At 51.0% G+C, this 25,120-nt stretch overlaps 1 protein-coding gene across 2 annotated transcripts in view; it reads left to right on the top strand.

Annotated features, from left to right (window-relative positions):
- Positions 1–17,122, top strand: part of IQSEC3 (IQ motif and Sec7 domain ArfGEF 3) — a gene marked incomplete at both ends in the record, with an annotated part of 103,443 nt that extends 86,321 nt beyond the window's left edge. Inside the window, 7 exons of one of the 2 annotated variants that reach the window (XM_081310908.1) lie at positions 4,150–4,289; positions 5,875–6,000; positions 8,403–8,502; positions 8,788–8,949; positions 11,189–11,281; positions 13,234–13,283; positions 16,694–17,122. In XM_081310908.1, coding sequence (XP_081167034.1) covers positions 4,150–4,289; positions 5,875–6,000; positions 8,403–8,502; positions 8,788–8,949; positions 11,189–11,281; positions 13,234–13,283; positions 16,694–17,122 — 1,100 coding nt within the window. The remainder of the gene's footprint in view (positions 1–4,149; positions 4,290–5,874; positions 6,001–8,402; positions 8,503–8,787; positions 8,950–11,188; positions 11,282–13,233; positions 13,284–16,693) is intronic. The other variant, XM_081310907.1, reaches the window with a different exon arrangement.
- Between the last annotated feature and the right edge of the window lie 7,998 nt (positions 17,123–25,120).

Consider the following 25,120-nt stretch of genomic DNA (forward strand, 5'->3'; position numbering starts at 1 on the left):
GAATACTCTCCATTGGATGGCCTGTAGGTCCCGGGCACCAGAGTGGGCACCTGGGTGGCATCAGCCCTTCCCCACTCCACAACTTAGGAGAGAAGAGCCAGGAAGAGGGCCTTCAGGTCCTGGGTCCATTTTATTCAACCTTGCAGGCAGCTGTACAGCATCTGCCAGCCAAGTCCTTTGATGTTTTTTGGCATTTAAAAAAAAATCAAAGTCATACATGCATAAAATTTAATAAGATCAAAATAATTCTATAGGGCTCACTACAGAAAAAAATTAGTTTTTGCTCATCTCATCTTTCTTCTTTTCCAGGGGCAAACACTTTCAACATTTTTAGCTGTTTGTTTATTTTGTGCTGCTGGGGATGGAACCCAGAAACTCATATATGCTAAGCAAGCACCTATTAGCTATTTATTTTGTGTTCCCTCTATATCAATAAGTAACATTGTCCTGCTTCTTTTTTTCCTATTCCTTTTTCTATTCCTTTTTTAATTGGTATAAAGTACATACAAGACAAGGTATGTAAATCTGAGTGCTTGATGACTGTTTATCTTCATAGACACCTGTGTGATTGCACCTGTATCCACATACTGATTTTTACATCATCCCAGAACATTCTTATGTTGCATCCCATTAGATACACTTGCCTAAGCTTAAGCTGAACACTATTCTGCCTTCTAGCACCATTATTTTGCCAGTCCTTGAACTTTATATAAATTAGGTTAGACAAGAAATATATACAGAGAGAGAGAGAGATTTATAGATAGATACAGATGTGTGCATATATGTGCATAAATACACACATATACATATTGGTATCTGGTTTCTCTTAAACACTATTGCTTATTAGTTTTTTAATTTTTTTAAGCATTATCTTTTAATTTCCCATTATACAACTTCAGAATTTAGCTCTTGTCCATCTGCTTTCCCCACACCATCCCCATTAAAAGCAGTGTTCACCTTAGGGAGGCTGGCTACACACAGTGCAAACCTGAGTTACGATTCTTTCCCATTTATATTTTCCCTGGAGTCAGTACTTGTATTATTTTTCCATTTCCTTAGTTCTCTAGATACCTGCCACCAGTCCATCCCGTCCTTGCCCCTGATTATCCGATTCCTGTCAATCACACAGACCTGGGAGGAACCCAGGGACTCCCATCCTCTTGCAGCTGTGTCTCAGGGCCTCTGCTTCTGCTCTATCTGGATGGTTGTTGGGCCAGGCCAGCCACAAGCCATCATCTAGAAGTCTCCTGGGCTGGATTCCTTGTTCCTGAATATCATAGCTTCCTAATTTTTAGATGACTTTCAAAGAAAAGGCATCTTGGAAAAAAACATTTTTGAAAACTTTCGTTTTCAAATATACCTGTTTCTATTTGTCCCTTTGATTGGGAGTTTGCTGGGAACAGAATTCCAGAAAATGAGAATGTTAAAACTTTGCCATCGTGCCTTAGCTGACAGTGCTGCTCTGCTGTTTGAATTCCTGGCCTTTTTTTACACACTCTTTTCTCTCTTTCTGAAAAGTTGTTGATTCTTCCGTTTGCCTTTCATGTTTTCAATTCTCATAAGGATGCGCCTTGCTAGGGTTCTGTTTCCACCCACTGTGCTCAGTACTGAGTTAGTCTTTACAGCCTAAAAACACACATCCTCCAAATGTGTAAGGTTCTCTTAAATATTATTATCTCTTATATTTACTAAATATTGTTAATCCACAGGGAATTGCTTCCCGGGATACCCCTCAGATGCTCAAGTGCCTTGTGAATTATATATAAAATGGTGTAGTATTTGTATAAAACCGAGGCTCACCCTCCCATACATTTGAATTCATCTCTAGGTTACTTATAATATCAAATGCAATGTAAATAGTGGTCTTGCTGTTTACATAGCACTGTTTTGGGAATAATGACAAGGAAAAAGTCTGTACATATTCAGGGCAGATGCAGGTTTTTAGAAATATTTCTGTTTGTCTGTTGGTGGAGCCCATAGACACAGAACCCATGGACACCAGGACACACTGTACCATGTTTGACCATTTAGTTTCTCCATGTTTTCTGTACTTTCTTCACTTCCTGTTATTCAGTTATTGGGTCTCCTACTTGATCTTCTAATCTTTATAGTTTTCTATATGCCATCATTGTTTTCTTGATTGACTTTCTGGAAGATGTCCCTCAGCTTTAGCTTTCAAGCCCCCTACCAAGTTTTTCATTCCCACTGTTATTGTTTTCAATTCCAGTAACTTTTTGTTGTTGTTGTTCTCTGAATGTTCTTCTCTTATAGCATTTTATTCCTGTTTACTAGTTGCAATATCTTCTCGTAGCTCTTTGAAGATAATTCATATGTTCTTATTTGTTTGTTTTACTGGCTACCTGCTTGCCTGTTCCTTCTGGGTTCCTTTTTCCAGTTATCCTTTTATTTCTTTCTCTTTTATGTTACAGACCTTCTAAACATAGTTGATGAAATGTGGTTGTCTGTAGTCAAGAGGGAGCTACTGAAAAGCTGATCTAAAGCTGTGTGGGTGCAGGTGAGGCCTGCTCACTTGTGGCCTTTCTTGGGTGATTTAGTTAAGCTGCTCCCTGGTCACCTGCTTCTGCAGTATCTGTAGATATTTTCTTTTCTATTGGTTGATTTTTACCAGAAGATAAATGTCCAACCTTTTGCCCAGAGGGTACAGTTCTGGCTGCCAGTGTTCTGAGATCTTTGGGGGAAATGAGGTCAAGGTCTCTCAATACGTAGATATCAACCTCATCTTCCTGTTTTCAGCACAGAGTCCCACCCCTGGCTGGGATTGAGTTGCCCCAGCCCCAGATTCCTGGTTTAGCCCTTCTTCAGGATTTAGTACCAGTCATCTGCTGAAAAGAGGAGGAGACAGGACAGCTGTCTAGCTCATTTTCCAACTGTGTTTATCTCCAGTTCACCTCCACTTCACTCTCTGGGGTTCCTGTTGCCACCAGTTCCTTTTGCCACCTGTGGGATGTTGGGTGGCTTCTAACCTCTGCTAGTTTAGGTTTCAGCTGTCTTAGGTTTGCTAATCCACCCCATTATTCACCCACTTGCCAGACCCCAGGGTGCTCTGTCCCTTGTCTGTCTTAGTGGATCTAGGCCTTTTGGGCATCCAGAGAGCATCGAGGTAGTCTTGAACTGAGAACCTGTGTTCCTGCTCTTTCTCACCCACAGCCTGATTTCCTCAGGCCCCTGGGATGCTGCAGCGCTTGCCTGACTTTAAAAACCAAGATCAGACATGGAAGAAGGAATGACAAGACAGGGAGTTAGAAGGCATGACGTCCTCTCAGTAGTTGGGAAAGCTCCTTTGAGGGCCTTCGCCAAAGTCCTTCTATTTTTAATTCTTCCCTCTTATAAAAGAAGCATGTAGACATTAAAGAAAGAGTTGGGAAAAAAAGAAAAGAAAAATAAGAAAGGGTTGGGGAAAATATAAAGAAGAAATATTTCTTACTTCCTGTTTCTATTTCCAAAAGAAAATTGTTTTCATGTGGGTCTATTTCCTGCTAGGACACTTTGTTGCCCGAGTGTGGACCTCACGGGGACGTAGGAGCCAGGGTGGAGGGCCTCATTACCTGCGTCACCACAGGCAACCTACCAGCTTCTCTTTGCTGCCTGTCCCCCGCCCCCTCCAAAGCTTCCAGTGAGGGGAGAATCTTGTCACCCATTCCACAAAGATCACTCAACCACATACTCCCATCTGGAGGGGAGGGCCTGGGGGGGGGAGATCCTAAAGAGAACAAGACAGAACATCCCAAAGATGCTCCTGGGGTGGGGCTGGGTGAGGTCAAGACAGACCCTCGGAAGGCAGAGGGACCACAGAAGCAAAGACACTTAGCAGGAACATGGAGGTTGTATTGGGCCATCAGGAAAGGGTCCTGCCAGGTGAGAGTGGAGGTTCTGACTGAACACGTCAGCAGATGACCCTGGAAATGCCGTGGGGCCACACCCTCGTAGCTGTCATACCTCCTGAGGAGTGTGTCCTTAAAGAGGACGCGAACCAGCTCTTGAAGGCTTTGGAACAGAGTCAGGAGCAGGGCCTGACAAGAGCAGGGCCACCCTCCCTGAGCTTGTCTGGTAAGGTTTTGTCCCCATGGTCCAGGGCTCTGACCCCCTCTGTCCCGCTCTTCTCCTCCTGCTCCCCCTCCCTGTTGGCAGGTGTGGATGATGGTGCTGACATCCCCAGGGAGCTGGTAGTAGGCATCTATGAGAGGATTCAGCAGAAGGAGCTCAAGTCCAATGAGGATCATGTCACGTATGTCACCAAGGTGGAGAAGTCCATTGTGGGCATGAAGACAGTAAGTGTCCACCACGGAGCATGTGGGACTTGGTTTCCTCTCCCATGGCTACCAAGCCACCCCTATCTCACATCTCCTTTCCTTTCCTTCTTTCTAACATCTCCTCCCACTCTCTTCCTTACCTTTTAAAAACACTTTTCTGTTATCCATTCACTGTGTGTCAGGTGCTGCACCTTGTTCTTTCCCTTGCATAATATCCACATTGCCTCTTGCCACCAGCTACCACAGCAGGACAGACTACGGTGAGATGTCAAGAAGGACTGCCCTGTGATATAAGGCTGAAGTATCTGAATAGCCAGATGGAGAATTTTAGAATCCCTTTCCAGGATGGCATGGATACCAGGAATTCCTGGAAATGGGCTATAGACTGGTGCTTCAAACCATGGAGGTGCCCCTTCATTGTAACCTGTGTCACAGGCAATGTGTTCCAAGTGTGTAATGATTTTTTTAATTCACTGTGGCCTATTTATACATGCACAGTATAATTTTGTCAAATACATTCCACATTTCCTTCTCCTTCCCATTCCTCCCCTCTCCCCTCAACCTCCTCCTCCTACTCCACTGGTCTTCCCTCTATTCTTCTGGTATCGGACTCTCCCCACTCCCATTTTTCCCCTTATTTTGCTCTAGCTTCCACATATAAAACATTCAACCCTTGATTTTTCTGAGTTTGGCTTATTTCTTAGCATGATGTCCTCCAGTTCTATTCAATTACTGGCAAATGCCGTAATTTCATTCTTTATGGCTGAGTAAAACTCCATTGTGTATGTATGCCACGTTTTCTTAATTCATTCAATTATTGACAGGCACCTGAGTTGGTTCCATAACTTAGCTAATGTGAGTTTGTGCAACGATTTTTCAAGTGAGCATCCTGGGTAGATTACAGCACTACTCACATGGGCACAGAAGTGCTTTATACCATGAATATAAAGGAGGAAGAGCAGGTTCCAGTCCCTCCTGACTGAATGGCTGGCTTGGGGAGCAGGCTGGAGAACTTGGGGGCCTCCTCCAGGGCTCTGTTAGACTCCCCCTCCCAGTCTGCTTTGGTGCCTTGGTGGCTGAGGTCTTAGGCCTCTGTCTGGTTTGTAAATGGTTTGCTTCTCTCACCCACTAGAGGAGGTTCGTGTGTCCTTGTAATCTCCTCACTCTTGCACACCTGCATTTGGGTGTGCAGTAGAGAAAGAGGTGGAGGAGTCATACATACAAGCTGCAGCCTGGAACGTGGGGATGCCCTTAAGGTCACAGGATGGAAAATGTTGACAGTGGCTGGATGCCAACAATTGATGGCTCTTTTGGAGTTCTTTTCCCCACTCCTGAATCTCCTCACTCCCTCTAGCATAATGAACCCCTTCTCCTCTGGCTTTGCTCCCCGAGAAGTGCGGCGACGAAGGGAAAAGGCCCCAGATGAGGAGAGAAGAGGTTTAAGGGTCAAGAACAGGCCCTGCTATAATGGCAGAAGGGCATCCCCTCTACCTGAGTCGGCTCCTCTGCTGGAAAATGGAGCGGGGTACGGGGTAGGGAAGAGGTGGGTGCGGGGTAGGGAAGAGGTGGTGCGGGGTAGGCTCAGCCGGCGCCTGGGTTCCAGGTGCTGTCGGTGCCGCACCGCCGCCTCGTCTGCTGCAGCCGGCTCTTCGAGGTGACCGACGTGAACAAGCTGCAGAAGCAGGCGGCGCATCAGAGAGAGGTGTTCCTCTTCAACGACCTGCTGGTGGTGAGCAGAGAGGACGGGCGGGGCGGGGCGGGGCTGAAGCGGCCCCAGGCCCCCCTCCCGGCTCAGTCTGCACTGGGACTCTGAAGTGGAGGGGGGCGCCCAGAGCTCGCAGACAGAATGCTCTCCACACCGTGACTGAGTCACCGTTTTCCTGGCATTTACACATCGTGGGTGTGAGGTAGCTCAGGAGAATGTGACCCTTCCTACTTTGTAAGTGGAAGCAGAGAGACGTTAAATGATCTGTTCGTGGTTACACACCAAGGTGGCAAGGAACTAGACCCCAAACCATCTGCCTTTCCATGTTACAAAAATCCTGGGACAGGGGAGCCCAGCCATGTGCTTCACGTCTCCAGGCCCGGCAGGGACCCTGGGCCCACTTGGAGCATGTGCTACGCCGGGGTCTGGGGAGAGCTGGGTGGGTGGGGGGTGCACAGCATCCTGCTCACATACACATACATACACACGACTGAGGGGTTCTTTGCTTTTTGAAAACAAGTATTCAGTCACCAAATCTTTAATCAGTGTCAACTATGTGCCAGGCATGTTCTAAGTGCCCCGAAACAGGGGTGAGCAGGTTTTCAACAAGATATGTCTTCCCGTGGTACCGCCCCCATCCTCTCTATTCAGAGCTTGTGGGCATCCCCTCTCACTCCTCCACTGCCGCTGGTCAGTCCCACCCCAAGCGCCTCCCCTAGGGGACATTCACTGCCCACCAGCACCCCACCACGAAGGCCTCCTTCCACAGAGCTGTGATGCCATCTTTTTAGAGTGCACATCAGGTCCCACCTGGGCTCCAAACGGCCTCCCCGGGTCAGGGGAGGGCGCAGGTCTTTGGATTGCATCTCCTATGCACTCCTGGGGCTGCTCCAGAGCTCTGGCCCCAGGGGCTACTCCCACCAACCAGGACTGTTTTCTGGCTGCTCCTTCACTTCCACTGGACCTTGGTGTGGTGGTCGCCCTCTCTACGCAATCTCAGTTCAAATACCTCCTCCCCAGGTAGACCCTCCTGCCCACCAAGCAAGGCAGACTGCCTGGTCACTTTTTGTTCCTTATCCTGTTTCATTTTCTTCAAAACACCATTTTCTGAAATTACCTTATTTACCCCTTTCTTCGCTATGCTTTATTGATGGATTGAATTACATCTTGACTGTCTTCCTCCAGCATCACATCTTGAGGGCAGGGGCACTGTCTTGTGCCCTCCTGTTGTTTTCGTCAGCGTTTTCATTGCTGTGAATAAAAGACCTGACCAGAACAATTTTAGGGGAGGAGACGTTTATTTGGGGGCTCATGGTTTCAGAGGTCTCAGTCCACAGACAGCCGGCTCCATTCCTCAGAGTGAGCCTCATGGGACAGAACCTCATGGGAGAAGAGTGTGGCAGGGGGAAGAGCTCACCTGATCAGGAAGCAGAGAGGGAGACTCTACTCCTAAATACAAAATATAGACCTCAAAGCTGTGCCGCCAACGCCCACCTCCTCCAGCCACATCCTACCCTCCTTCAGTTACCACTCGGCTAATCCCCATCAGGCAATTAATTCACTGATTGGGTTAAGACTCTCACAACTCAATCATTTCTCCTCTAAACCTTCTTACATTGTTTCACTTGTTAGCTTTTGGGGGACACCTGACCTCCAAACCATAACACCTGTATTCCCAGAGCCCAGTTCAGAGGAGGTGCTAAGAAAATACTTATATACTGAGCAACTGGCTGGCTAAGCTTTCATTTTAGTAGGAGAGGGAGAGAGAAAACAATTAAATAGATAAATGAACAAGAATATCAGATGGCAGTAAGGTGCTACAAAGACAATAAAACAGAGTGACAGGTCAGAGGGACTGAGGTCAAGGGAGAGGCCTTTGGTTTGCTTTTGGTTTATGTTTTACATAGGATGATCCAGGAAGGTATCTCTAAAGAAGTAGCATTTGAGTCAAGACCTAAGTAATGAGGGTAATCCAGCCACACAGAAAGCTGCAGGAGGAACTATAGAAAGGGAACAGCATGTGCAAAGGCCCTGAGCTGCCCCTTTTCAAGCTGCAGAAAGGAGAACAGTGTGGCTCCTGCATAAAGCCAGTGTAAACAGTGGCCAGATCCAGTAAGGCTTACAGGCAAGGGCAGGAAATGGGGACTGGCTTCTAAGTGTAGAGGCAACAGCCACAGGTAGGTTTTCATCAGTGAAAAGCACACATGTATATCTGTACATGTATATATGTGTGTGTGAATATATCTTGAACGCATGCACGTGTGTGTGTGTGTGTGTGTGTGTGTGTGTGTGTGTGTGTGGTGTTTGTTTGTGGGTTGATTGATGTATTCACAAGTGTCCCTGGGTTTTGATGCATGTGTGTGTGCATATACACGTTGTCAGGAATCCACCGTAGTCAGTAAATTTTCCTGTTCCTTTCTTGGCAGATTCTCAAACTGTGCCCCAAAAAGAAGAGCTCCTCCACATACACCTTCTGCAAGTCAGTCGGCCTGCTGGGCATGCAGTTCCACCTCTTTGAGAACGAGTGTAAGTTCCCCCCCTTTTTTTGGTGGTAGTGCTGGGGATTGAACCCAGGGCCTTGTGCATGCCAGGTAAGCACTCTACCAACTGAGCTATATCCCCAGGTCTTGAGGATGAATGAATGACCCTGAGACAGGCACATGGGGGAGTAGGGGAAGTAGAGGGAAAAGGGCTGGGGGGCAGGTGAAGGGGCAAGTACCCAAAGACTCCATCCCTTCCCCACATCTGGCTGGCTCTAGCCTTGATGCTGCTGTTGCTCACAACCCTTGGGGTCCTGGGGCTGGTTTCCAGATTACTCTCATGGCATCACGCTGGTGACCCCCGTCTCGGGCTCTGAGAAGAAGCAGATGCTGCACTTCTGTGCCCTGGGCTCTGATGAGATGCAGAAGTTCGTGGAGGACCTGAAGGAGTCCATCGCTGAGGTGACAGAACTGGAGCAGATCCGGATAGAGTGTAAGGATACGGTGGCCTGGGACTCCCCGAGGTGGCCAGCAAGGCCAGCTTATAGACAGACATGCCTCTTGCTCCTGGGAGCAGCCCCATTCTGCCCCTGCCCCACTTTGGACCTGCCCACACTCCCCACCTCTGCCTCTCCCAGCACCACTGCAGGCTGCTGGACAAATGGGGCTGATGTGGGTGTGGCTTTACAGTTAAATGAGGCACACTGGAGCATGCACACAAGCGGAACCCAGGGCTTCACACACACACACACACACACACACACACACACACACACACACACTAAGCAACCACTCCACCACCAAGCTACACCAGGTGAGGGGTTTTGAGCAAGGGGTCAATATGACAGGGCATCATTTTTGGAACACCTGCTAGGTGCAAGGCAATTTATCTATATTCTGCTATTCCTTGCAGTGACCTTGAAGACAGATGTCTTTGTCCCACTTTAGAGATGAAGTTCAGAGAAGGAATTAGTATGTCCAGGTCATGTCTATGAGAAGTGGAGGAACTGGCATTTGCATTTTAAGTCTGGTTTCAAGGTTCTTGTTCTTTCAACTCTGAGATTGGAAGAAGACGTTCTGCTTATAGTTTCCTAAGAAAATAATTGAAATCAGAGTAAAACAAAAACCACCAGATATAGCTTAGGTCACTGCATGGTGGGGCTAAATACATGCACATTCCTTTCTGCAGTGTTTGCTCATTTGAGTTCTGTGCTGTCACAAACGGACTCTTTTCAGGGGCTGGAGTGGATACCCAGGAGGCCACCTTAGCTGTTGTTCTAGAACATTCTCAAGGATGTTTCACGTCTCTTATGGTCAAAACATCTCAGGTGGCTTCCACACTGCCCTGGGGAGCCATTGCACACTCCCAGCACTAGCAGTTGCTGGAAGAGACATCTTTTTTCCCATCAGCTGTGGGGCAGCCTGTAAATCCCTTCCCAAAGCAACTGAGGAGCTGATATTGTCAGGATCTGCTGTGTCCAGAGGGGAACATCCCCTCCTGCTGGCCAAGGGAGCAGGGAGAAAGGCTTAGGTTCCTTTTTCGGTCTTCAGGTGAAGACAAAGGGAGGAGAGATGATAGGCTGGCCATGGGGCAGGCAGGAGAGGAAGTCAGAAAGCGAAAGAGAAAATGGAAGCCAGTAGCAGCTACCATGAATTGAGCATCACTGCATGCCAGGCACTGGGCTGTAGGCAGAGCCTATCAGTTTTCACAACCACTTTCCACGGGTGTCTATTAATCTCATTTTTAAAACAAGGAAACCAAAGCTAATAGAGCTTAAGGAAGGTGTCCAAGTTCTCAAGGTAAGTGACAGCAAGTGCCGCACCCAGTTTCTGCAGACTTCTTGTACGTAATTATGATGCTAATTTCTCCAAAGCCCAGAAGGCCCTCTGGAACTCTCCAACAATTCTCAGTTCAGTAAAAATATGAGGTATTGATGGATGTTGTGATTCAGGCAATCGGGACAGATTATTCTGGTTTGGGGGCTTTCAGTTCAGTGTCCCTGGATTCTAGACAACCAGAGAGACAGAAAATGGAACCCAGGAGAGCAGCTTTAATAAAAGGAACTTGAGTTGTGTCTCCTGGCACAGAGAAGCTGGAGGAGTTATTTAATAATGACTGTCAGATCTCCAGTGATGGTGACTGGCAGTTTTCTAACACCACGGGGAGAGCGAGATGGAACAAGTTTCCAGTCCAGGGAGAGGCATTAAAGTGGAATGCCAAGATAGATGTCCTGGCCACACGGGCTGTGCAAGCCCTACAGATGCCCAGGTAGGCAGAATCTCCTTCTTGAGAGAGAGCTTTGAGCACCTGCAGAAGCCCAGTAGCTGGGGTGAGCTCAGTTCTTCCAGATACACGTGGATGGACTAGATATCAACCACTTTGTCTTCCCTGCAGAGAGGCACAGAAAGCTAAGATAACGTGCCTAACGTCACACAGCTAGGGAGCGTCAGAGCCAGGATTCCAGCCCAGGTAGTTCACCTTCCTCAGACTAGCCTCTTCCGCTGCCCCTCTGGCATTCCAGCAGATCTTGCCATCCCGAGGTACAGATGAGACTGTGGCCCCAGAGAAGAGTTAACTAGACCTTGAGTGCCATGCCAGACCCTAAGGTCCCTCCCTGTAGCATGTAGTAGGGCTCTCCTAGTCCTCTTCCGGCTCTCCCCACTTTTCCTTGCTCACCTCTGTGGGGTAGAATTTAGGGTTCCTGTCTGTTCATGGCCTCTACCTTCCTCAGGGGAGCTGGAAAAGCAGCAGGGAACAAAGACGCTCTCCTTCAAGCCTGGGGGAGCCCAGGTGGACTCACAGTCGAAGCAAGGATCGCCTACAGGTGAGCCTCAGCTCTGCCCCGGGTCCCTGGCCCACATGGACACTTGAGGCGCTTGCACCTGGCTCCTGGGTGATTTGGGTGGGAAACGTGCCCCTTTCTCTGGCCATTTCTTTCTGTTGTGGAGCTCCAGGGTTGCTGTCTTTAATCTCATGGACTTCAGTAGGGAAATGACAAGGAAGGTGAGAGAGAAACCTATCCATTTTGCAAACTGCACCAGAGTTCGGGAGCCCATGAGAAATGTCACAATGCTCTTTGGAGAAATCAAGTCCTGGCCCCAGATGGGAGGAGCAGGGTAAGAAGGAAGGATGGCCAGGAGGGTCTGGGCCTGATCTTGAATCTTGCTGTGCCTGGTGCAGAGCCCTATTCTTTCCCTAATGAGCCCCAAGCCCAAGTCAGCCTACCCCAAGATCCAGATGAGCCTCAAACTCAACTCCTTCAAATTGAATTGTTTCCTGGCCAAGTTGAATAAGCTTCAGACGTGTCCCTTTTGCCATGGTCTCTACGCCTGCTTCTCCCAACCCCTGCGATGCCCCCTCCTTCTCTCTGCTGCTCCAACTTTATTCATCATTTTCAGGGAGCACCACCTCCCTTACACCAGCACCAAATAAAAGGAATGGGGAGAGATGGCATGAGACTTACACCCCTTCCCAACAGAACCCCAGCAAACCATCCAGAACCGTGCAGTAACCCAGTCATTAAGTGTCACGTTCAAAAAATGCCTACTGAGTATCTGCTGCTCTACCTGGAGCACCAGAAAATCAGGGTCACAGTAAGGTGTCAGCCTGAGCTGAGAAACTCCAGTGGGTTCCATGTGGTCTCAAACCCTCCATAGCTGTCCCCAGATACAGGGACTGGTCACACCAGCTGGGACTTGGGATTCACTTCCAAGCAAGACATGGGGCTCTTTTTGCTGCACGGAGATTCTTACTATAACTGTGATCTTTGCGGATGGTTGGACCTGCCCTGGTGCATCCATAATTCTCCACCCAGCCTGTTAGGGGGCCCCTTTATTTCTATAAGGTCATAGGATGTGGGTCACTGTTTTTTTGCAGGGTGGTCTGAACCCCACAGCTGGCCCTCAACTGTGATTTACCCCTTCTCACCCACAGCCTGTATCCCCGCTGGCCTCTCTTTTGGGAGCTGCAAGCACAGGTCAGGCCAGGATGCGCATCCCCAGGGACTTGGCCATCGGTGGCCTCAGCAGGGAGGCGTTTCTCTTTCCCAAACAGTGGTGCTGCTCCCTCTTGCATTTTGGAAAACAGAGGGCTGCACATTGGCAAGGGGAGCTGACACCCCCAGGAGTTGAGAAATCAGAGGGGCTCCTGCTGGGGATGGGTGGAAACCATCAGTGACTTAGCCAGAAAAGTCATCAAGCTGTCCCTGGGGGTCTGCAGGGTCCCTGCTGCTGTGCCAGGCTAGGCAGAATGCCTTACTAGTAATTACAGGCCATTATCGGCTCTGATGCGTGTGGGGCACCGTGTTTTGAACTGTGCAGGCCTCAGCTGATCAAGTCCTCACCACTCAACCAAGTCACAGGGACAGAAACAAACAGGCTTCTCCCTCAAGGGGCCTGTGGGTGAAGGAGGCAGATTACCATGATACCCACAAACCAGGACTCACCCCATCAGCCCGCTTTCCTAGTCCATTTTGGAAAGGCTTTGACTGTGAGGAATTAGACTTCACGATGTCAACATCAGACATCTGGTAGTGTGTGGAGGCCCAGAGATATGCAGCATCTTGCCCAGATCACACAGCCACTGAGTGGTAGAACTGAGTTCCTGCTGCATGGAGATTCTTACCTGGACAGTGCAGCCTGTCATCTGCACAGATGGCACTTACAGTATTGCTGCCCTCGACACCCAACAACAGAGATGCTGGAGGGGAGGATTAGGGTGGGCCAGGTTTCCCTCCAGGACTGGTAGAGAATGAGCCTATGCTGTTTGCATTCAAAGCCAAAAGGGAAGCCGCGCTGGGGGAGAAGCCGGTGGAGAGCTCAGGGGAGGTAAGTGGAGGCCTGGTTGTGTCCAGGTGAGTGAGTCTGTGCCCCTCTTGTCCTTCTTCTCACCGTCTCTGTTGTTTCTCTTCTCAGGTATTAATCAATGCCTCCCCAGCCCGACTCACCATTTTACCAATTTCAAGAGATACAATTAAAAGTTACTGCTAGCATGGGTAATGCCACTCTTCCAGCCCCCAGTTAAGCTGCAAGCACTTTCTGCCCACTCCCCAGCCCAGCCCTCCCTGCCCATTGCCCTCCAAGGCCGAGCTCCCAGACCAGCCCCATGGAAACAAAGCCCAAGACACCCCCGTGTCCCTCCCACCCATGCTGTCCCCGTATCTACTTCCCCAGCAGACTCTCCACTGCTCTCCAGTATTTGCTGTGTTAGAGAACCCAATATTCCCTTCTCAGGTCCTCCATCCCCGTAGGAGGGAGCCTGGGTTCCCTCCAGAAAGGCACCCATTAAATCCCCAAAGTGAACATTTCTCCAGCAGACCAGCCCTTTTGGATACCTCCTAGGAAAGATGGAGAATTGAGAGTGGGAGCAAGGGAGGAGGAGGAGCTTCTCCTCGGAACATCTGGTCCCCCGGAAAGCTGGCCCCCGGGGGACAGTGATGTGCACAGGAAAAAAGGAGTCAGACTTGGGCTGGGTCATCTTAGAGGTCTTCCTGGGGGGAGAGCTGATTAATATGAAGACCAGCTGTGTTGGAGGCAGAGGGTGGTGTCCCTCCCTAAGCCACCCAGGAAGGGACTGGAGAAGTAGCCTCTGGTCCCTGCCAGCCCCAGGGTGTCTCCCCTGTGGGGGACCATGGAGTTGCCCTGGCATGTTGCTGGGTCCCAGCTCTCCACACTGGATCCTCACACCCCTGTGAGACCCAACCTTACTCCTTTGCTGCCAGGCCCCTGGGGACCTCTAACTGCTCATACAGATGGTCCTTTCCCAACCCCCACTTCAAAGTGGAGGCTCCCACCCAGCTCTATAAGGGAGGAGCCCCACCTGGAGTCTGCCCAAGTCCTGGGAAGCCACAGGATGTCCTGGGGAGATCAGTTTCTTCTCTGTCCCCTTGGCCCCCACCCCCCACACACGTGTGTCTGGAGGAGGCACCTTTACTCGGAGGAGCTTCCTGCCCCAGCAGCTGACCAGCCCCCAGGGTGGGTATTCCATCCCCCACCCTCCTCTCCCCATCTTCCTGCAGCTGCCCATTCTCAGCCTTGCAGATAAACACGCCCAGTTACCAGCCCACCGGCTTGTTCCGCCAGCCCTGCCCCAGCCTTAGCCCCGGCTGCCCAGGGAAGACCCCAGTTGAACACCCTATCTCCCCTCCTACCTGCCCTTAGGGGCCATGTGGCTATCTGCAAGGCTGCTACCCCTCAGCTAGCTCCAGGGCCCTGCCAGCCTCTGCTCCCCTGCACAGAGGGCAGCCTCTCTACCCCATGGCCTCTCGGCTGGACCCCAAGCTCTCGTCCTCTGCCCTCTCCTCCATCATTGCCTGGCCGAGCCCTCTGGCAGGCGCTTCTCCATCTTCTCTGAGCTATTCTGAGCTGCTACTCATGTTCCATCCTCTCTCTCTCTTCTCTTTCTTTCATGAGCAGGGAGGTGAGAAGGGGGTTAAAGTGATAGGGAATTTTGCTGTCACGTCCTGCTTTTCACTTACTGACCATCAAAAACAAAGGACCCAGATTGGGGTGGGGGCTGCAGTGCAGCAGAGGAGAACTAGAGCAGGAGGTGGAGGGAGATGCTGGAAGAAGCCAAGAGCTTCCAGCCTCCTGGGAGCAGCCGAGGAGGAGGACCAGAAAGGTTGGGTCTGGGCTGAGTGACCAGGTGTTCTCCCTGAGAGGGAGCACTGTGAAGGTGGGGACAGGGAGGCAGATGGGCCCTGAGCTTAGCTTGGCTGTTCTCAAGCCACTTATCTCCTGGGGAATAGTTCAAAATACCAGCAGGTGGGGGAAGGTGCCCATGACCTCCGGCAGTGGCTTCTGCCAAAGTGAGGACCACAGAGGCTCCGTGAGAGGAAGGGTGGCCCCCAGCTGTGCCCTCTCCTGCCATGTGTCTTGAGGCACCTCCATTGGTTTAGGGGGATCTCAGACCTGGACAGTCAGCCTAGGACTGTGCAGTAGGAAGCTGAGAGTGAAGGATAAAGCCTGTCAGGTGCTGATGGTGGCAGTGGGGCCTGAGAATCCTGAGGGGAAGGCACAGGTGGGGAGCCTTGAGAGGGAAGCAACCCATTGGAAGGACCTGTTTCCAGAAAAGGGGTCCCTGAAATTATACCTTTAGCAATAAACAGAACGAGGGAATGCTGGGTTAGAGCTCAGAGATAGTTTGGGATGGGACCACCCAGTCTAGGCCTGAGATAAGTCCCCCTCCCTGCAGTTTCAATGTCCTCCTTTGCACTGTGAGCAACTGGCCCCAGGTGGTGCCCAGGGACAGCTGACAGCCCAGTAGGAAGCCTTCTCAGAGGGGAAGGGTTCCACCCACCCCAGCTCAAAAGGCCCAGTGTTTGGAGAGGATCTGATGTGTCATATCTACAGGTTGGGGGCTTGGGTGTGGCATGGAACAAGATAAGGAATTAAATCTTCTCCTTCCAGAAAATTCTAGCCCCCTTGCTGCCCATTTTCTCCACCTTGCCCTGCTAGCAGGATGAGGCCCGGGAAGTTCATACTGACCTCCGTAGTCTTACCATCCAGGTCACCTCCTCCTGTTCCACCCAAGGGATAAACAGGAGAGCCTCTCCCCTTCTGTAGCAAAGCCCAGATTGAGATGGAAAGGAGGGTGGGGCCTGACTCTGCCCTTGGCTGCCTGGGTTGTTCTTGAACTCAGCGTCATGGGCTTGAGGAGTCTAGGAGGATGGGTAGGCCCAGAACACCCCCTTTCAGGGTCCCCAGCATTCTGAAGTTGGGGCACCTTTAGGTCAACAGCAATGAGGCTTCCTCTTCAGCGAAGCTGGAAAGAGGAAATGGGATTGAAGAATCCCAAACACCAGGCTCTGCCCCTGTGCCCAATCCGGGACAGTGTCTACACAGTGTCTGGGAGGCCCTGAGCAGATACAGATTATTACCCCTACCTTTCAAGCTTGGTCAGTACAGAGGGCCGTAGGAAGGAGTTAGCCCTTGACCTAGAGCTTCCCAGCAAGTCCATGAAATCAGACTGCAGATTCAGGCAGAACCCATCTCACAGATGAGGAAACTGAGGCCTGGAGTGCTGTGGTTGCCTGTGGACGGTCTCTTACCTCCTCTGTCCCTGCTGCACAAGAGCCAGAGTCAGAACCAGTTTTCCTCTGGGTAGAGAGATGGGTGGCGGGTCAGAGAAAGGGCTGAGAGTGAGGGAGGGAGGCCAAGGGAGGCTCAGGGTAGCCAGTCCTAGCAGCTGGGAATTAGTCTTGTAACATTTCATGCTTCTCTGGCTGTTTCTAAACTAGGTGTCAATTCACAACAGGCTTCAAACGTCCCAGCACAACCCCGGGCTGGGGGCCGAGAGGGGAGCACCGCAGCTGCCAGACCTGCAGCCTAGCCCCTTGAGAGAGCAGCCCCCACCGCTGCCACCGCCACCCACGCCCCCAGGCACCCTGGTGCAGTGCCAGCAAATTGTCAAAGTCATTGTCCTGGACAAGCCCTGCTTGGCCCGCATGGAGCCCCTGCTGAGCCAGGCTCTCTCCTGCTACGCCTCATCCTCTTCTGATTCCTGTGGCTCCACACCTCTGGGCGGCCCAGGCTCCCCGGTCAAGGTCATCCACCAGCCTCCACTGCCCCCGCCCCCACCCCCCTACAACCACCCACACCAGTTCTGCCCACCGGGCTCCCTGCTGCATCGGCGCCGCTATTCCAGCGGCTCAAGGAGCCTGGTGTAGACTCTGTCCCCCAGCACCCTACTGTCCTAGGAGAGCTGTCCACTGGGGGGGACTTGGGCTGTCCTTCGCTGCTCCCCACACCCTGGCACGATGTGTTCCTGGTCACTGATCACCGTCATTTCGGAAAGAACCCCAATCCCTGGCACATGGGTTTGCTTGGTCCAAACATCCTCCCCTTACTCAGTTGAGCACCCCCTCCCCCAAGAGGGGGAGACACCACCCACACTCCTGGGCCCACATGGCCAGATGAGGCGACAACTCCTCTTCCTGTGGCTACCACTCTCCCCAGTAGGACCATGAATTGAAGAAAACCAGAGATGAGGGACTAACAGGTGGCCAGCTCTGAGTCTCTTAGTGGCCAGTGGCCAGCAGCAGAGCCGTGGATGGAAGGCAGCTGCCTCACAGCCCCAGGACCAGATGAATCTGTGGCTGAGTGGAGGAGAGTAGACCCTGGTCCCTGTAGGTACCAGTGAGTGGGAGATGTGAGAAGGGGGACTTTCTCTGCTGCCCCTGTCCCCCAAGCCTGGCAGTCTCAGGGGACTTCTCCATGGTTCCTCCAAGACATTGGCTGTTCTGACCATGTCTTCCCCCCTCTCCTCTTCCTGGGGCTTTTCCTGAGCTGGCCTGACTCCAGGAGGGCTTCAAGAAAGGGAAAGGGGAGCACTGCGCTGTCTCTGGGCCAGGTCAACAGGGCCATGGAATTGCTGGATCATATATCTGCCAAATGAACTTTTTAAAAGCATTTCTTAATCTCCTGGCCCATAAATAATACCCAGTCAATGCCAAGAGCACACAGGCCCTTGCACATAAATACACTTGAGAACCAATGTGGAAGCAGAAACAAGGGGATGAGGCAGTGATTTGCCTAGCAGAGGTGCCACTTGGTCCCGAGGCAGGGCTCCTTTTTGCATGACTCTGTGGCCTCCAGGAGAGGCTTGGGTGCGGAGGCAGGCAGGAGAAGTGGGGCTCCAGAGGCACTGCATCTCCCCTGCTACCCCCAGCCTTTAAATAGTGCCCCTTCTGGAAGGTATGGACCCACTTCCAGTAGGGATGGCTAAGAGTCCTGGACTCTCAAAATTGCAAAGGTCTATAATCCTGGTAACCCAGGAGGCTGAGGCAAGAGGATGCAAGTTCAAGGCCAGCCTGGGCAACTTAGTGAATTTTCTCAAAATTTAAAAAATGGGGTTGTAGCTCAGTGGTAGAGCAGGGTTCAATACCTAGTACCAAAAAAAAAAAAAAAAAAAAAAAAAAAAAAAAGGAAGAAGAAGAAGAAATTGCAAAGGAGCCAAGCAGAGCTTGCTGACTTCCCAGGGCAGAGCAGAATCAGAGCTAACCTCAGGTGGCCACATGGAGCCCAGGGAAGTGTCCTCTCCCCAGTCAGATGAAAGGCAGCCCATCCTCAAAGACCACAGGGGTAGTGCCGTCCTCCCCAGTCATGACCCTTCCAGGAAGTGTCTATCTCAAGCCAGGCCAGTCTCTAGTCCACTGTCGCTCCTTCATTAAGATTCCCCCACCCCATCTCCCACTCAGAGCCTGTTTTTAAAGCACCCAGAAAGATACAGTGAATATTGCCCAAGTCTAAATTGAATTGGCTTCTCCCAGCCCCTACTGCACACCCCAGCCTGCAGTACTCTGGGACAGGTAGGAGGCACAGATGATTCCTGGCTCTCGGAGAGGCCAGATGACCTAGTTTCTTATGTACATGTGTGGTCACCCAGACGTCATTATGATGTCACCCGGTGAGTTTATTTCTGTCTTTGTCGGCCCAATTTCCATAACTCATAACTTGCAGCCAATTTGCTGGCTCCCCTGGGGCTCCCAGCCCATCTGCTCCTCCCTGTCCTGGCTGCCTTGGCCCCCTGCAGGGTCTTTTCTGTAACAGGAATGTTCCAGTCAAAGCCTGGGGAATGGAGCAGCTGACAGATGGACAGATGGGGTGCACAGGTCAGACACCTCATCGCCCTTGGCTCAGAGGTGTCAGGGCCTGGAGAGGAAGTAGAGTTGCAGTATGGAAATGGATAAATCTTGAAGGAAGGTGAAAATTACGAATAGGAGGCAGGGTATGAGCTATAAAAGAATGAGCTATGAGCGCAGCTAAATATATTTGTGGGGTGGGAACCGTGGATGCCAAGGGCTGCCGAGGAAGGGGCACAGCCCAGACAACTTGGTCCCCATCATCTGGACCAAGGTCTCTTGCTCACATCATGCTTCAAGCTGAAAGAGTGCCCTCCCTTCCTGTTGATGGGCACAGTAACACTGCCCCCCAAAGGCCTGACTTTCCACGGCAGGGGTCTTTGGGTTGGCACATGTGTGTACTCCATCTGCAGAGGAAGCAGATCAGCGTGGGGTCATGGGCACCCAGCAGTTCTGAGCAGGGAGGGACTCTGACCCCCTGATCACCGAGGGCAGGAGACAGCTGGGCCTCCTCACCGTCAGGGGAAGTCAGAATTCCCAACATCTGTAACTCCCCTACCCACTTAGCCAGCAGGCTAAGTCTGGGACCTGTCTCTGTCTTTTTCCACAGAGACCTAGGAGAAGCCTCCTGTCCCTCCCCATGAGAGTGGTTCAGTCCTCCCAGAGGGCCTGGCAGAGATGCCCTTGGGCCCTCCTGCTCTCCCAAGAGGGCAGTGGAGTGCTGACTGAGCCCCCAGACCCAATCACCCCAAGATGGCCCCACTTCATCAACTCTCTAGGCCTTACTTTAGGGGACTTGGTCCCCTCTCCCAATTTATCCACCTGGCCCCAACTCCAGAATTGAGAGTGGGGGATGAAACTAGCTTTCCCACCAGCTTTTGGCCAAGTCCCACCTTCAGGCCTGAAACAGGCCCGGCCCCAGCAGCTTGTCCCAGAAGCCTGCCTGTCTGTCTGTCTGTTCACAAAGATGTCTTGCTCCCACACACACTTTTCGGCCCTGGGCCTTTGATCCCTCACCCACTTGTCCCTCAGAGCCTGCCAGGATGTCTCTTGTGCCCAGTAGGCTTCCCTGACAACCATCCATCCGTCTGTCCCTGTGTTCAGCTATATGTCCCTTCTCGCTGTGCCCCTCCTCCCCGCGTACACCGTTCACCCCACTGGAGAGACACCTCTCTAGGAAAAGTCAGGGTGGCTGCACCCAGCAACTAATCCAAATGGCAAATATTTTGTAACAAAATAGCCCAGAGGTATTTTATCTGTTCAATTCATAGAGTTTTAGAGATTATATTGAAATATGTCACTTGAGCCAACTGTGTCTGTTGTTTCATTTGTTTTCACAGAGGGAGGACCCACCTCAAATCAGAGCATCTTCCTGGTTAGGGTCGGGTCAGAGGATGTACTGGTGCCCTCCGCCCTTGATGTTTCCCCAATCTTTCACCTGAACCTGTTGCCCTTTCATTCAGGAAACAGGGCTGGCTAGACCAGACCCTGCCATCGGGTTTCAGCCTATGGGAGTTGATTTCAGGTGAAAAATCACCTGAAGTTAATGATCATATCTTGTCAGTGGGATGGGCTCCCTCCACCCAATGGACTCTTGCTCTCCACTGCCTTCTTGGGGCAGCTGGGGGTGTCAGGCTGCTCTCCTCCACTGTGGCAGCCATTCCAGGATAAAGTATTTATGTGACATTGTTGGGAAGTCCTGGATGGGGAAAGTAAGCACTGGTCATCTAATGGGGGTGCACTAGGGCAGAGCTGGGGAGCAGGGCCAGGAGATTGCCTGTGGGTCCAGATCTGCCTCTTCCACCGCTGCTATCACCACACACACACACACACACACACACACACACACACACAGAGCCAGTTAAGAGACCAGGTTACAATGGAGACTGGAGGCAGCTGCAGAGGGAGGAGTATTACAACAATCAGTGTGCACCGAGGCCGTGAGGGGATGGAGCCTAGGACCCTCCCAGCCTGCTTGGTTTTCTGCCACATAGAGCAAGGGTGCATTGGTGGGTCAGGGGAGCCCATCCCACTGACCAGATTGGATCATTAACCTCAGGTGATTTTCAGTTACCCAAGTGTAAAACCTAATGACAGGGTCTGGTTTGACAAGCCCCTGGGGTCTACTGTTCCTGAAATGGAGGGGCAACAGGTTCCAGTGGAAAGATTGGGGGGAGCATTGTTGGGGAACGTAATTGGAGCCACAGAGAGCAATTTGGCAAACATTTCCTGAGCCCTATCACGTGCCTGCCAGGTCTCCTGCTGGGAGCTGCCAGAGATGCCAAGATTCTGAGAAGGATAAGACAATAGCCTGTGGCTGTAACACAGGGTGAGGGGACTCTGAAATGTGGGCTCCTGAGAGACACAAGGGCTTGGCTGAGTCAGAGCCACGTGCAGCGCTCAGCCCAGCTCTGCTCTTTGCTCCACGGTTAGGTCCTGTTTTCTCCTAACTGGGGACAGAAGAAAGAGCCTTGCTGAGTCATCAGAGGACCTCACTGAGGAAGGAGAACAGCGGGTCAAGATGGTACCTGCAAAGCAGGCCCCCAGCTCTCCTGGGGACCAGAACTCCGAGTGCCCAGAAATCTAGACAAACCTAGTGCCCTCCCCAGGGTCCCACTGTCCCCTGTAAAAGGGGAGGGGACCTCACACTTTTCCCAGGAAATAGGAAATTCCAGAAGAAGCAGAAGCCAGCTAGGACCTGTCCTATCCTGGGAATTCTATGACCCAGGAAGCTGAGGACTGACCCCTTGAGAATACCCCGGAGGGGACTTAGCTCAGCCCAGCCCTGGGAGAGGGCCTGCAGCCAAAAGAACCCCACTGTTCAGATGCAGGCGGGCTACCCTGGTCTAACTTTCTGGCCCCTGAAGTCATCTATCCCTCCAGTGAGAATGGACACCATCCTATTCTAACAAAACCCTCCAAATCCCTCTGGATCCATCTGCCATTGAGATGGAAAGCTCTGATCCTTTTTGTGATGGTGGAAATTCACACTCATCGGTCATTGACTCCGAATTTTTGCAGGAAGGGGTCCCGGGATCTATCGGTTTCTGGCTGAGAGCAACAGGCCAAACAAGATGGCAGTGCTAGAAACTAGGGTGAATTCAATAACAAGCTTGTGCACACCTGCCGGCCAGCACACACCTTCCACCTTCCAAGTGTCTGGGCATACACAGTGAGTGGGATAAACAAAACTCCTGCTTACAAGTTCACACTGGGGGTGCCATCCAAAAGAAACAAGAAATGGACCGGTTATTTCAACGTAGAGGTTGGTGACATGGTAGGGGTCATGGGGAAGGCCTGCATTAGAATGAAACTTCACAGGGCTCTCCCAGGAGGGAATTCTGCAGTCAGGGTCAGGTCTGAGGACCAGTGAACATGTTCAAGGCCACCTCTCTACAGACTGGAATGAACAGATCTTCATGAGACGGAAACCAAGACAATCTGCCCAAGGACCACAACCTGATATATAAATTTACTTGCATGAAAGAAAAAAAAAAATCATACTCAAGTGTACAAATGGATTGAAAAACCGCCTTCACTGAGGAAATCATCAAATTGGTCTTCTAAATATTCTATCCAGGTCAGATAGTTACCAGAAGCACAGAGCAGGGAAAGAAGTGGCGTGGGGACAGGTAGTCGGGCGGCTCCTAGAGGCAGAGGTGGGGGCAGCACTAAGGCTGGGTGCACAGGAAACGGTGCTAGCGGACCCAGGCCATCACAGTAGACCCAGGAAGCAGACACCAGCAACAGTGAGGCCCAGCCACCCCAACATGGGGCACCTGCTGTCCCAACAACTATACTTGGGTGATTCTCCTGATGAAAAAGGAATCCATTCCAGGGCTTGGCAGGTAGCTTAGCCAGCTGGCAGTTACGTTAGTTAGCATTTCATCATTGTGACCAAAATGACTGGTAAGAACAACTTGGAGGAAGAAAAGTGTATTTGGGGCTCATGGTTTCAGAGGTCTCAGTGCATGGTTGGCCAACCTCATTGTTCTGGGCCTGAATCCGACAGAACATCGTGGTGAAAAGGCATGGTAGAAGAAAGCTTCTCTCCTCATGGGAGCCAGCAAGGAGAGAGAGGGGGGCTTGGGGAGCACACAGGAGTCAGGGGCAAAATATAATCTCTGGGGCACACCACCTCACACACCCCACCTGCCTACAGTTATCACCCAGTACTCCTTTCAAATTATTAACCCATCAAATGAATTAATCCACTAATTAGGGTACAGCTCTCATAATCATTTCACCTCTGAATGTTCCTGCATTATCTATCACGTGAGGTTTTTCTGGGGGGGCACCTCATATTTAGACCATAACAACAGTCTACTGTCCACCTCCTCCCCTGGGACCCCAATCCACGAAGACTTGGGTTTTAAGTTATAATGGGATGGATTCTGTGGCTTATTGCCAGTCAGTCTTGCAACTGACAGCCTCTCACACCTCAGCACAAACCCCACAAAACTGAAGCCAGATTGACAGCAACATCAACATGGCCGTGTGCCTTGGCATATCTGCCCTCCTCTCCCAGTCCTTACAGATGTGGCTAACTGATCACTGCTTTCCGGAACCACCATCCATCACCAGGATGTTGTTGACACCAGGATGCAATAAACTTGCCAGGCGGCCCATGATATCTTTTCTAGCGGAGGCACCTCGAAGGAAGGAAGTCACAGGGTTTCCTCCCTGTCACTGCTCTCAGATTCCTCATGGAAAACAGCTCTGCTTTTGTTCTACCAGTGGAACAAAAGCCACTTGGATGCCTAGGATTGCTCTCTTTAGGACTTCACATAACTGACAACCAAATATCTTGTCCACTGGGTCCCCTCACTTATCCACTCACCTCCCATGAAGTCTTTTCCTCTACCTACAGGGCAAGCCATAGGACTGCCAGGGTCACAGACATAAACCAGGAGAACTGGGAAGAAAGGCATCCTGAGGGCAATCCACCCCAGGATGCATTTAGCTGCTTTAAGAGAGAGCTCCATTCTGCCCTCCCTCCAGGGAGACCCTTCAGAGAACAGGGAGGTGCTTCCTCCAGGAGAAGGTGAGGCTCAGCCAGAGCCCCAAAGCCACAAGGGCCAAGGGCTGAGTTCTTTTCTGCACCCTTCTCTTCCCAGGGACTCAGAGATAGGCCCCAAGCCCCAGCTTGGAGGCAGGAAGATTAAAAGAAAAAACAGGAATAGAGAGGGGGGCAGGTCCAGAACTGGTCCTAGCAGGAAAATTCCATTCTGGATAAGGCTAGAAGAAACAAGAACTGGAGCTCAGAGGATGGGGAGGAGGGAAGGGAACTCTCTCTTTCCCATTCCCCCTGCAGGTCTGTGTGCTTTGTTCCCAAAGGAACCAGGCAGTCTAACCCCACTAGCCAACCCCTAGCACCTCAGGGCTTCCTGCTCCCATGACCCTAAGGACTGACTGATCTCAAGCCTGGCTCTGGGAAAGCTGGGAGCTAGTCACAGAAAAGTCAGGATACCCAGAAGATCATCTCTTCATTCCAACTTCGTAAGAGACCTGACTTGGTCTCCTTCTCCAAAAGCCCCCATTCCATTTTCATCCAAGACAGGTGGGCCTCCCACTACCCACCATTGGGGAGTAGAAGGCGGTGGGGAGAGACAGGGTCCACCTTCACAGGGAGTTGCAGAATCCCCAGCAGGCCTGTGAGCAGACTACAGGTAAGTTAGTGAAACTAACTAGGTTAGTGATCTTCTTACAGATATGACTATTTAGCTTAAGAAGTTCCAAAAACAACAAAACACAGAACAGGCCCAAAGAAAGTAGAAATAAGGACATAATAAAGACAAAAGCAGCCAGATGCGGTGGCGCTCACCTGTCATCCCAGCAGCTCAGGAGGCTGAGGCAGTAGAATCACAAGTTCAAGGCCAGGACCAGCGATTTAGCAAGGCACTAAGCATCTTAGCAAGATCTTATCTCAAAAGAAAAAATTAAAAGGGCTAGGGATGTGGCTCAGTGGTAAATCAGCCCTGGGTTTAATTCCCCCACCCCACCCCCAAAATTCATGACATAGGAAATACATATACAACAGCAAAGATTGACAAAGCCAAAAGTTAGTTCTGTGTAACGATGAAT

This window comes from Spermophilus citellus (assembly GCF_964194105.1).
Source record: "Spermophilus citellus genome assembly, chromosome: 10".
NCBI lineage: Eukaryota > Metazoa > Chordata > Mammalia > Rodentia > Sciuridae > Spermophilus > Spermophilus citellus.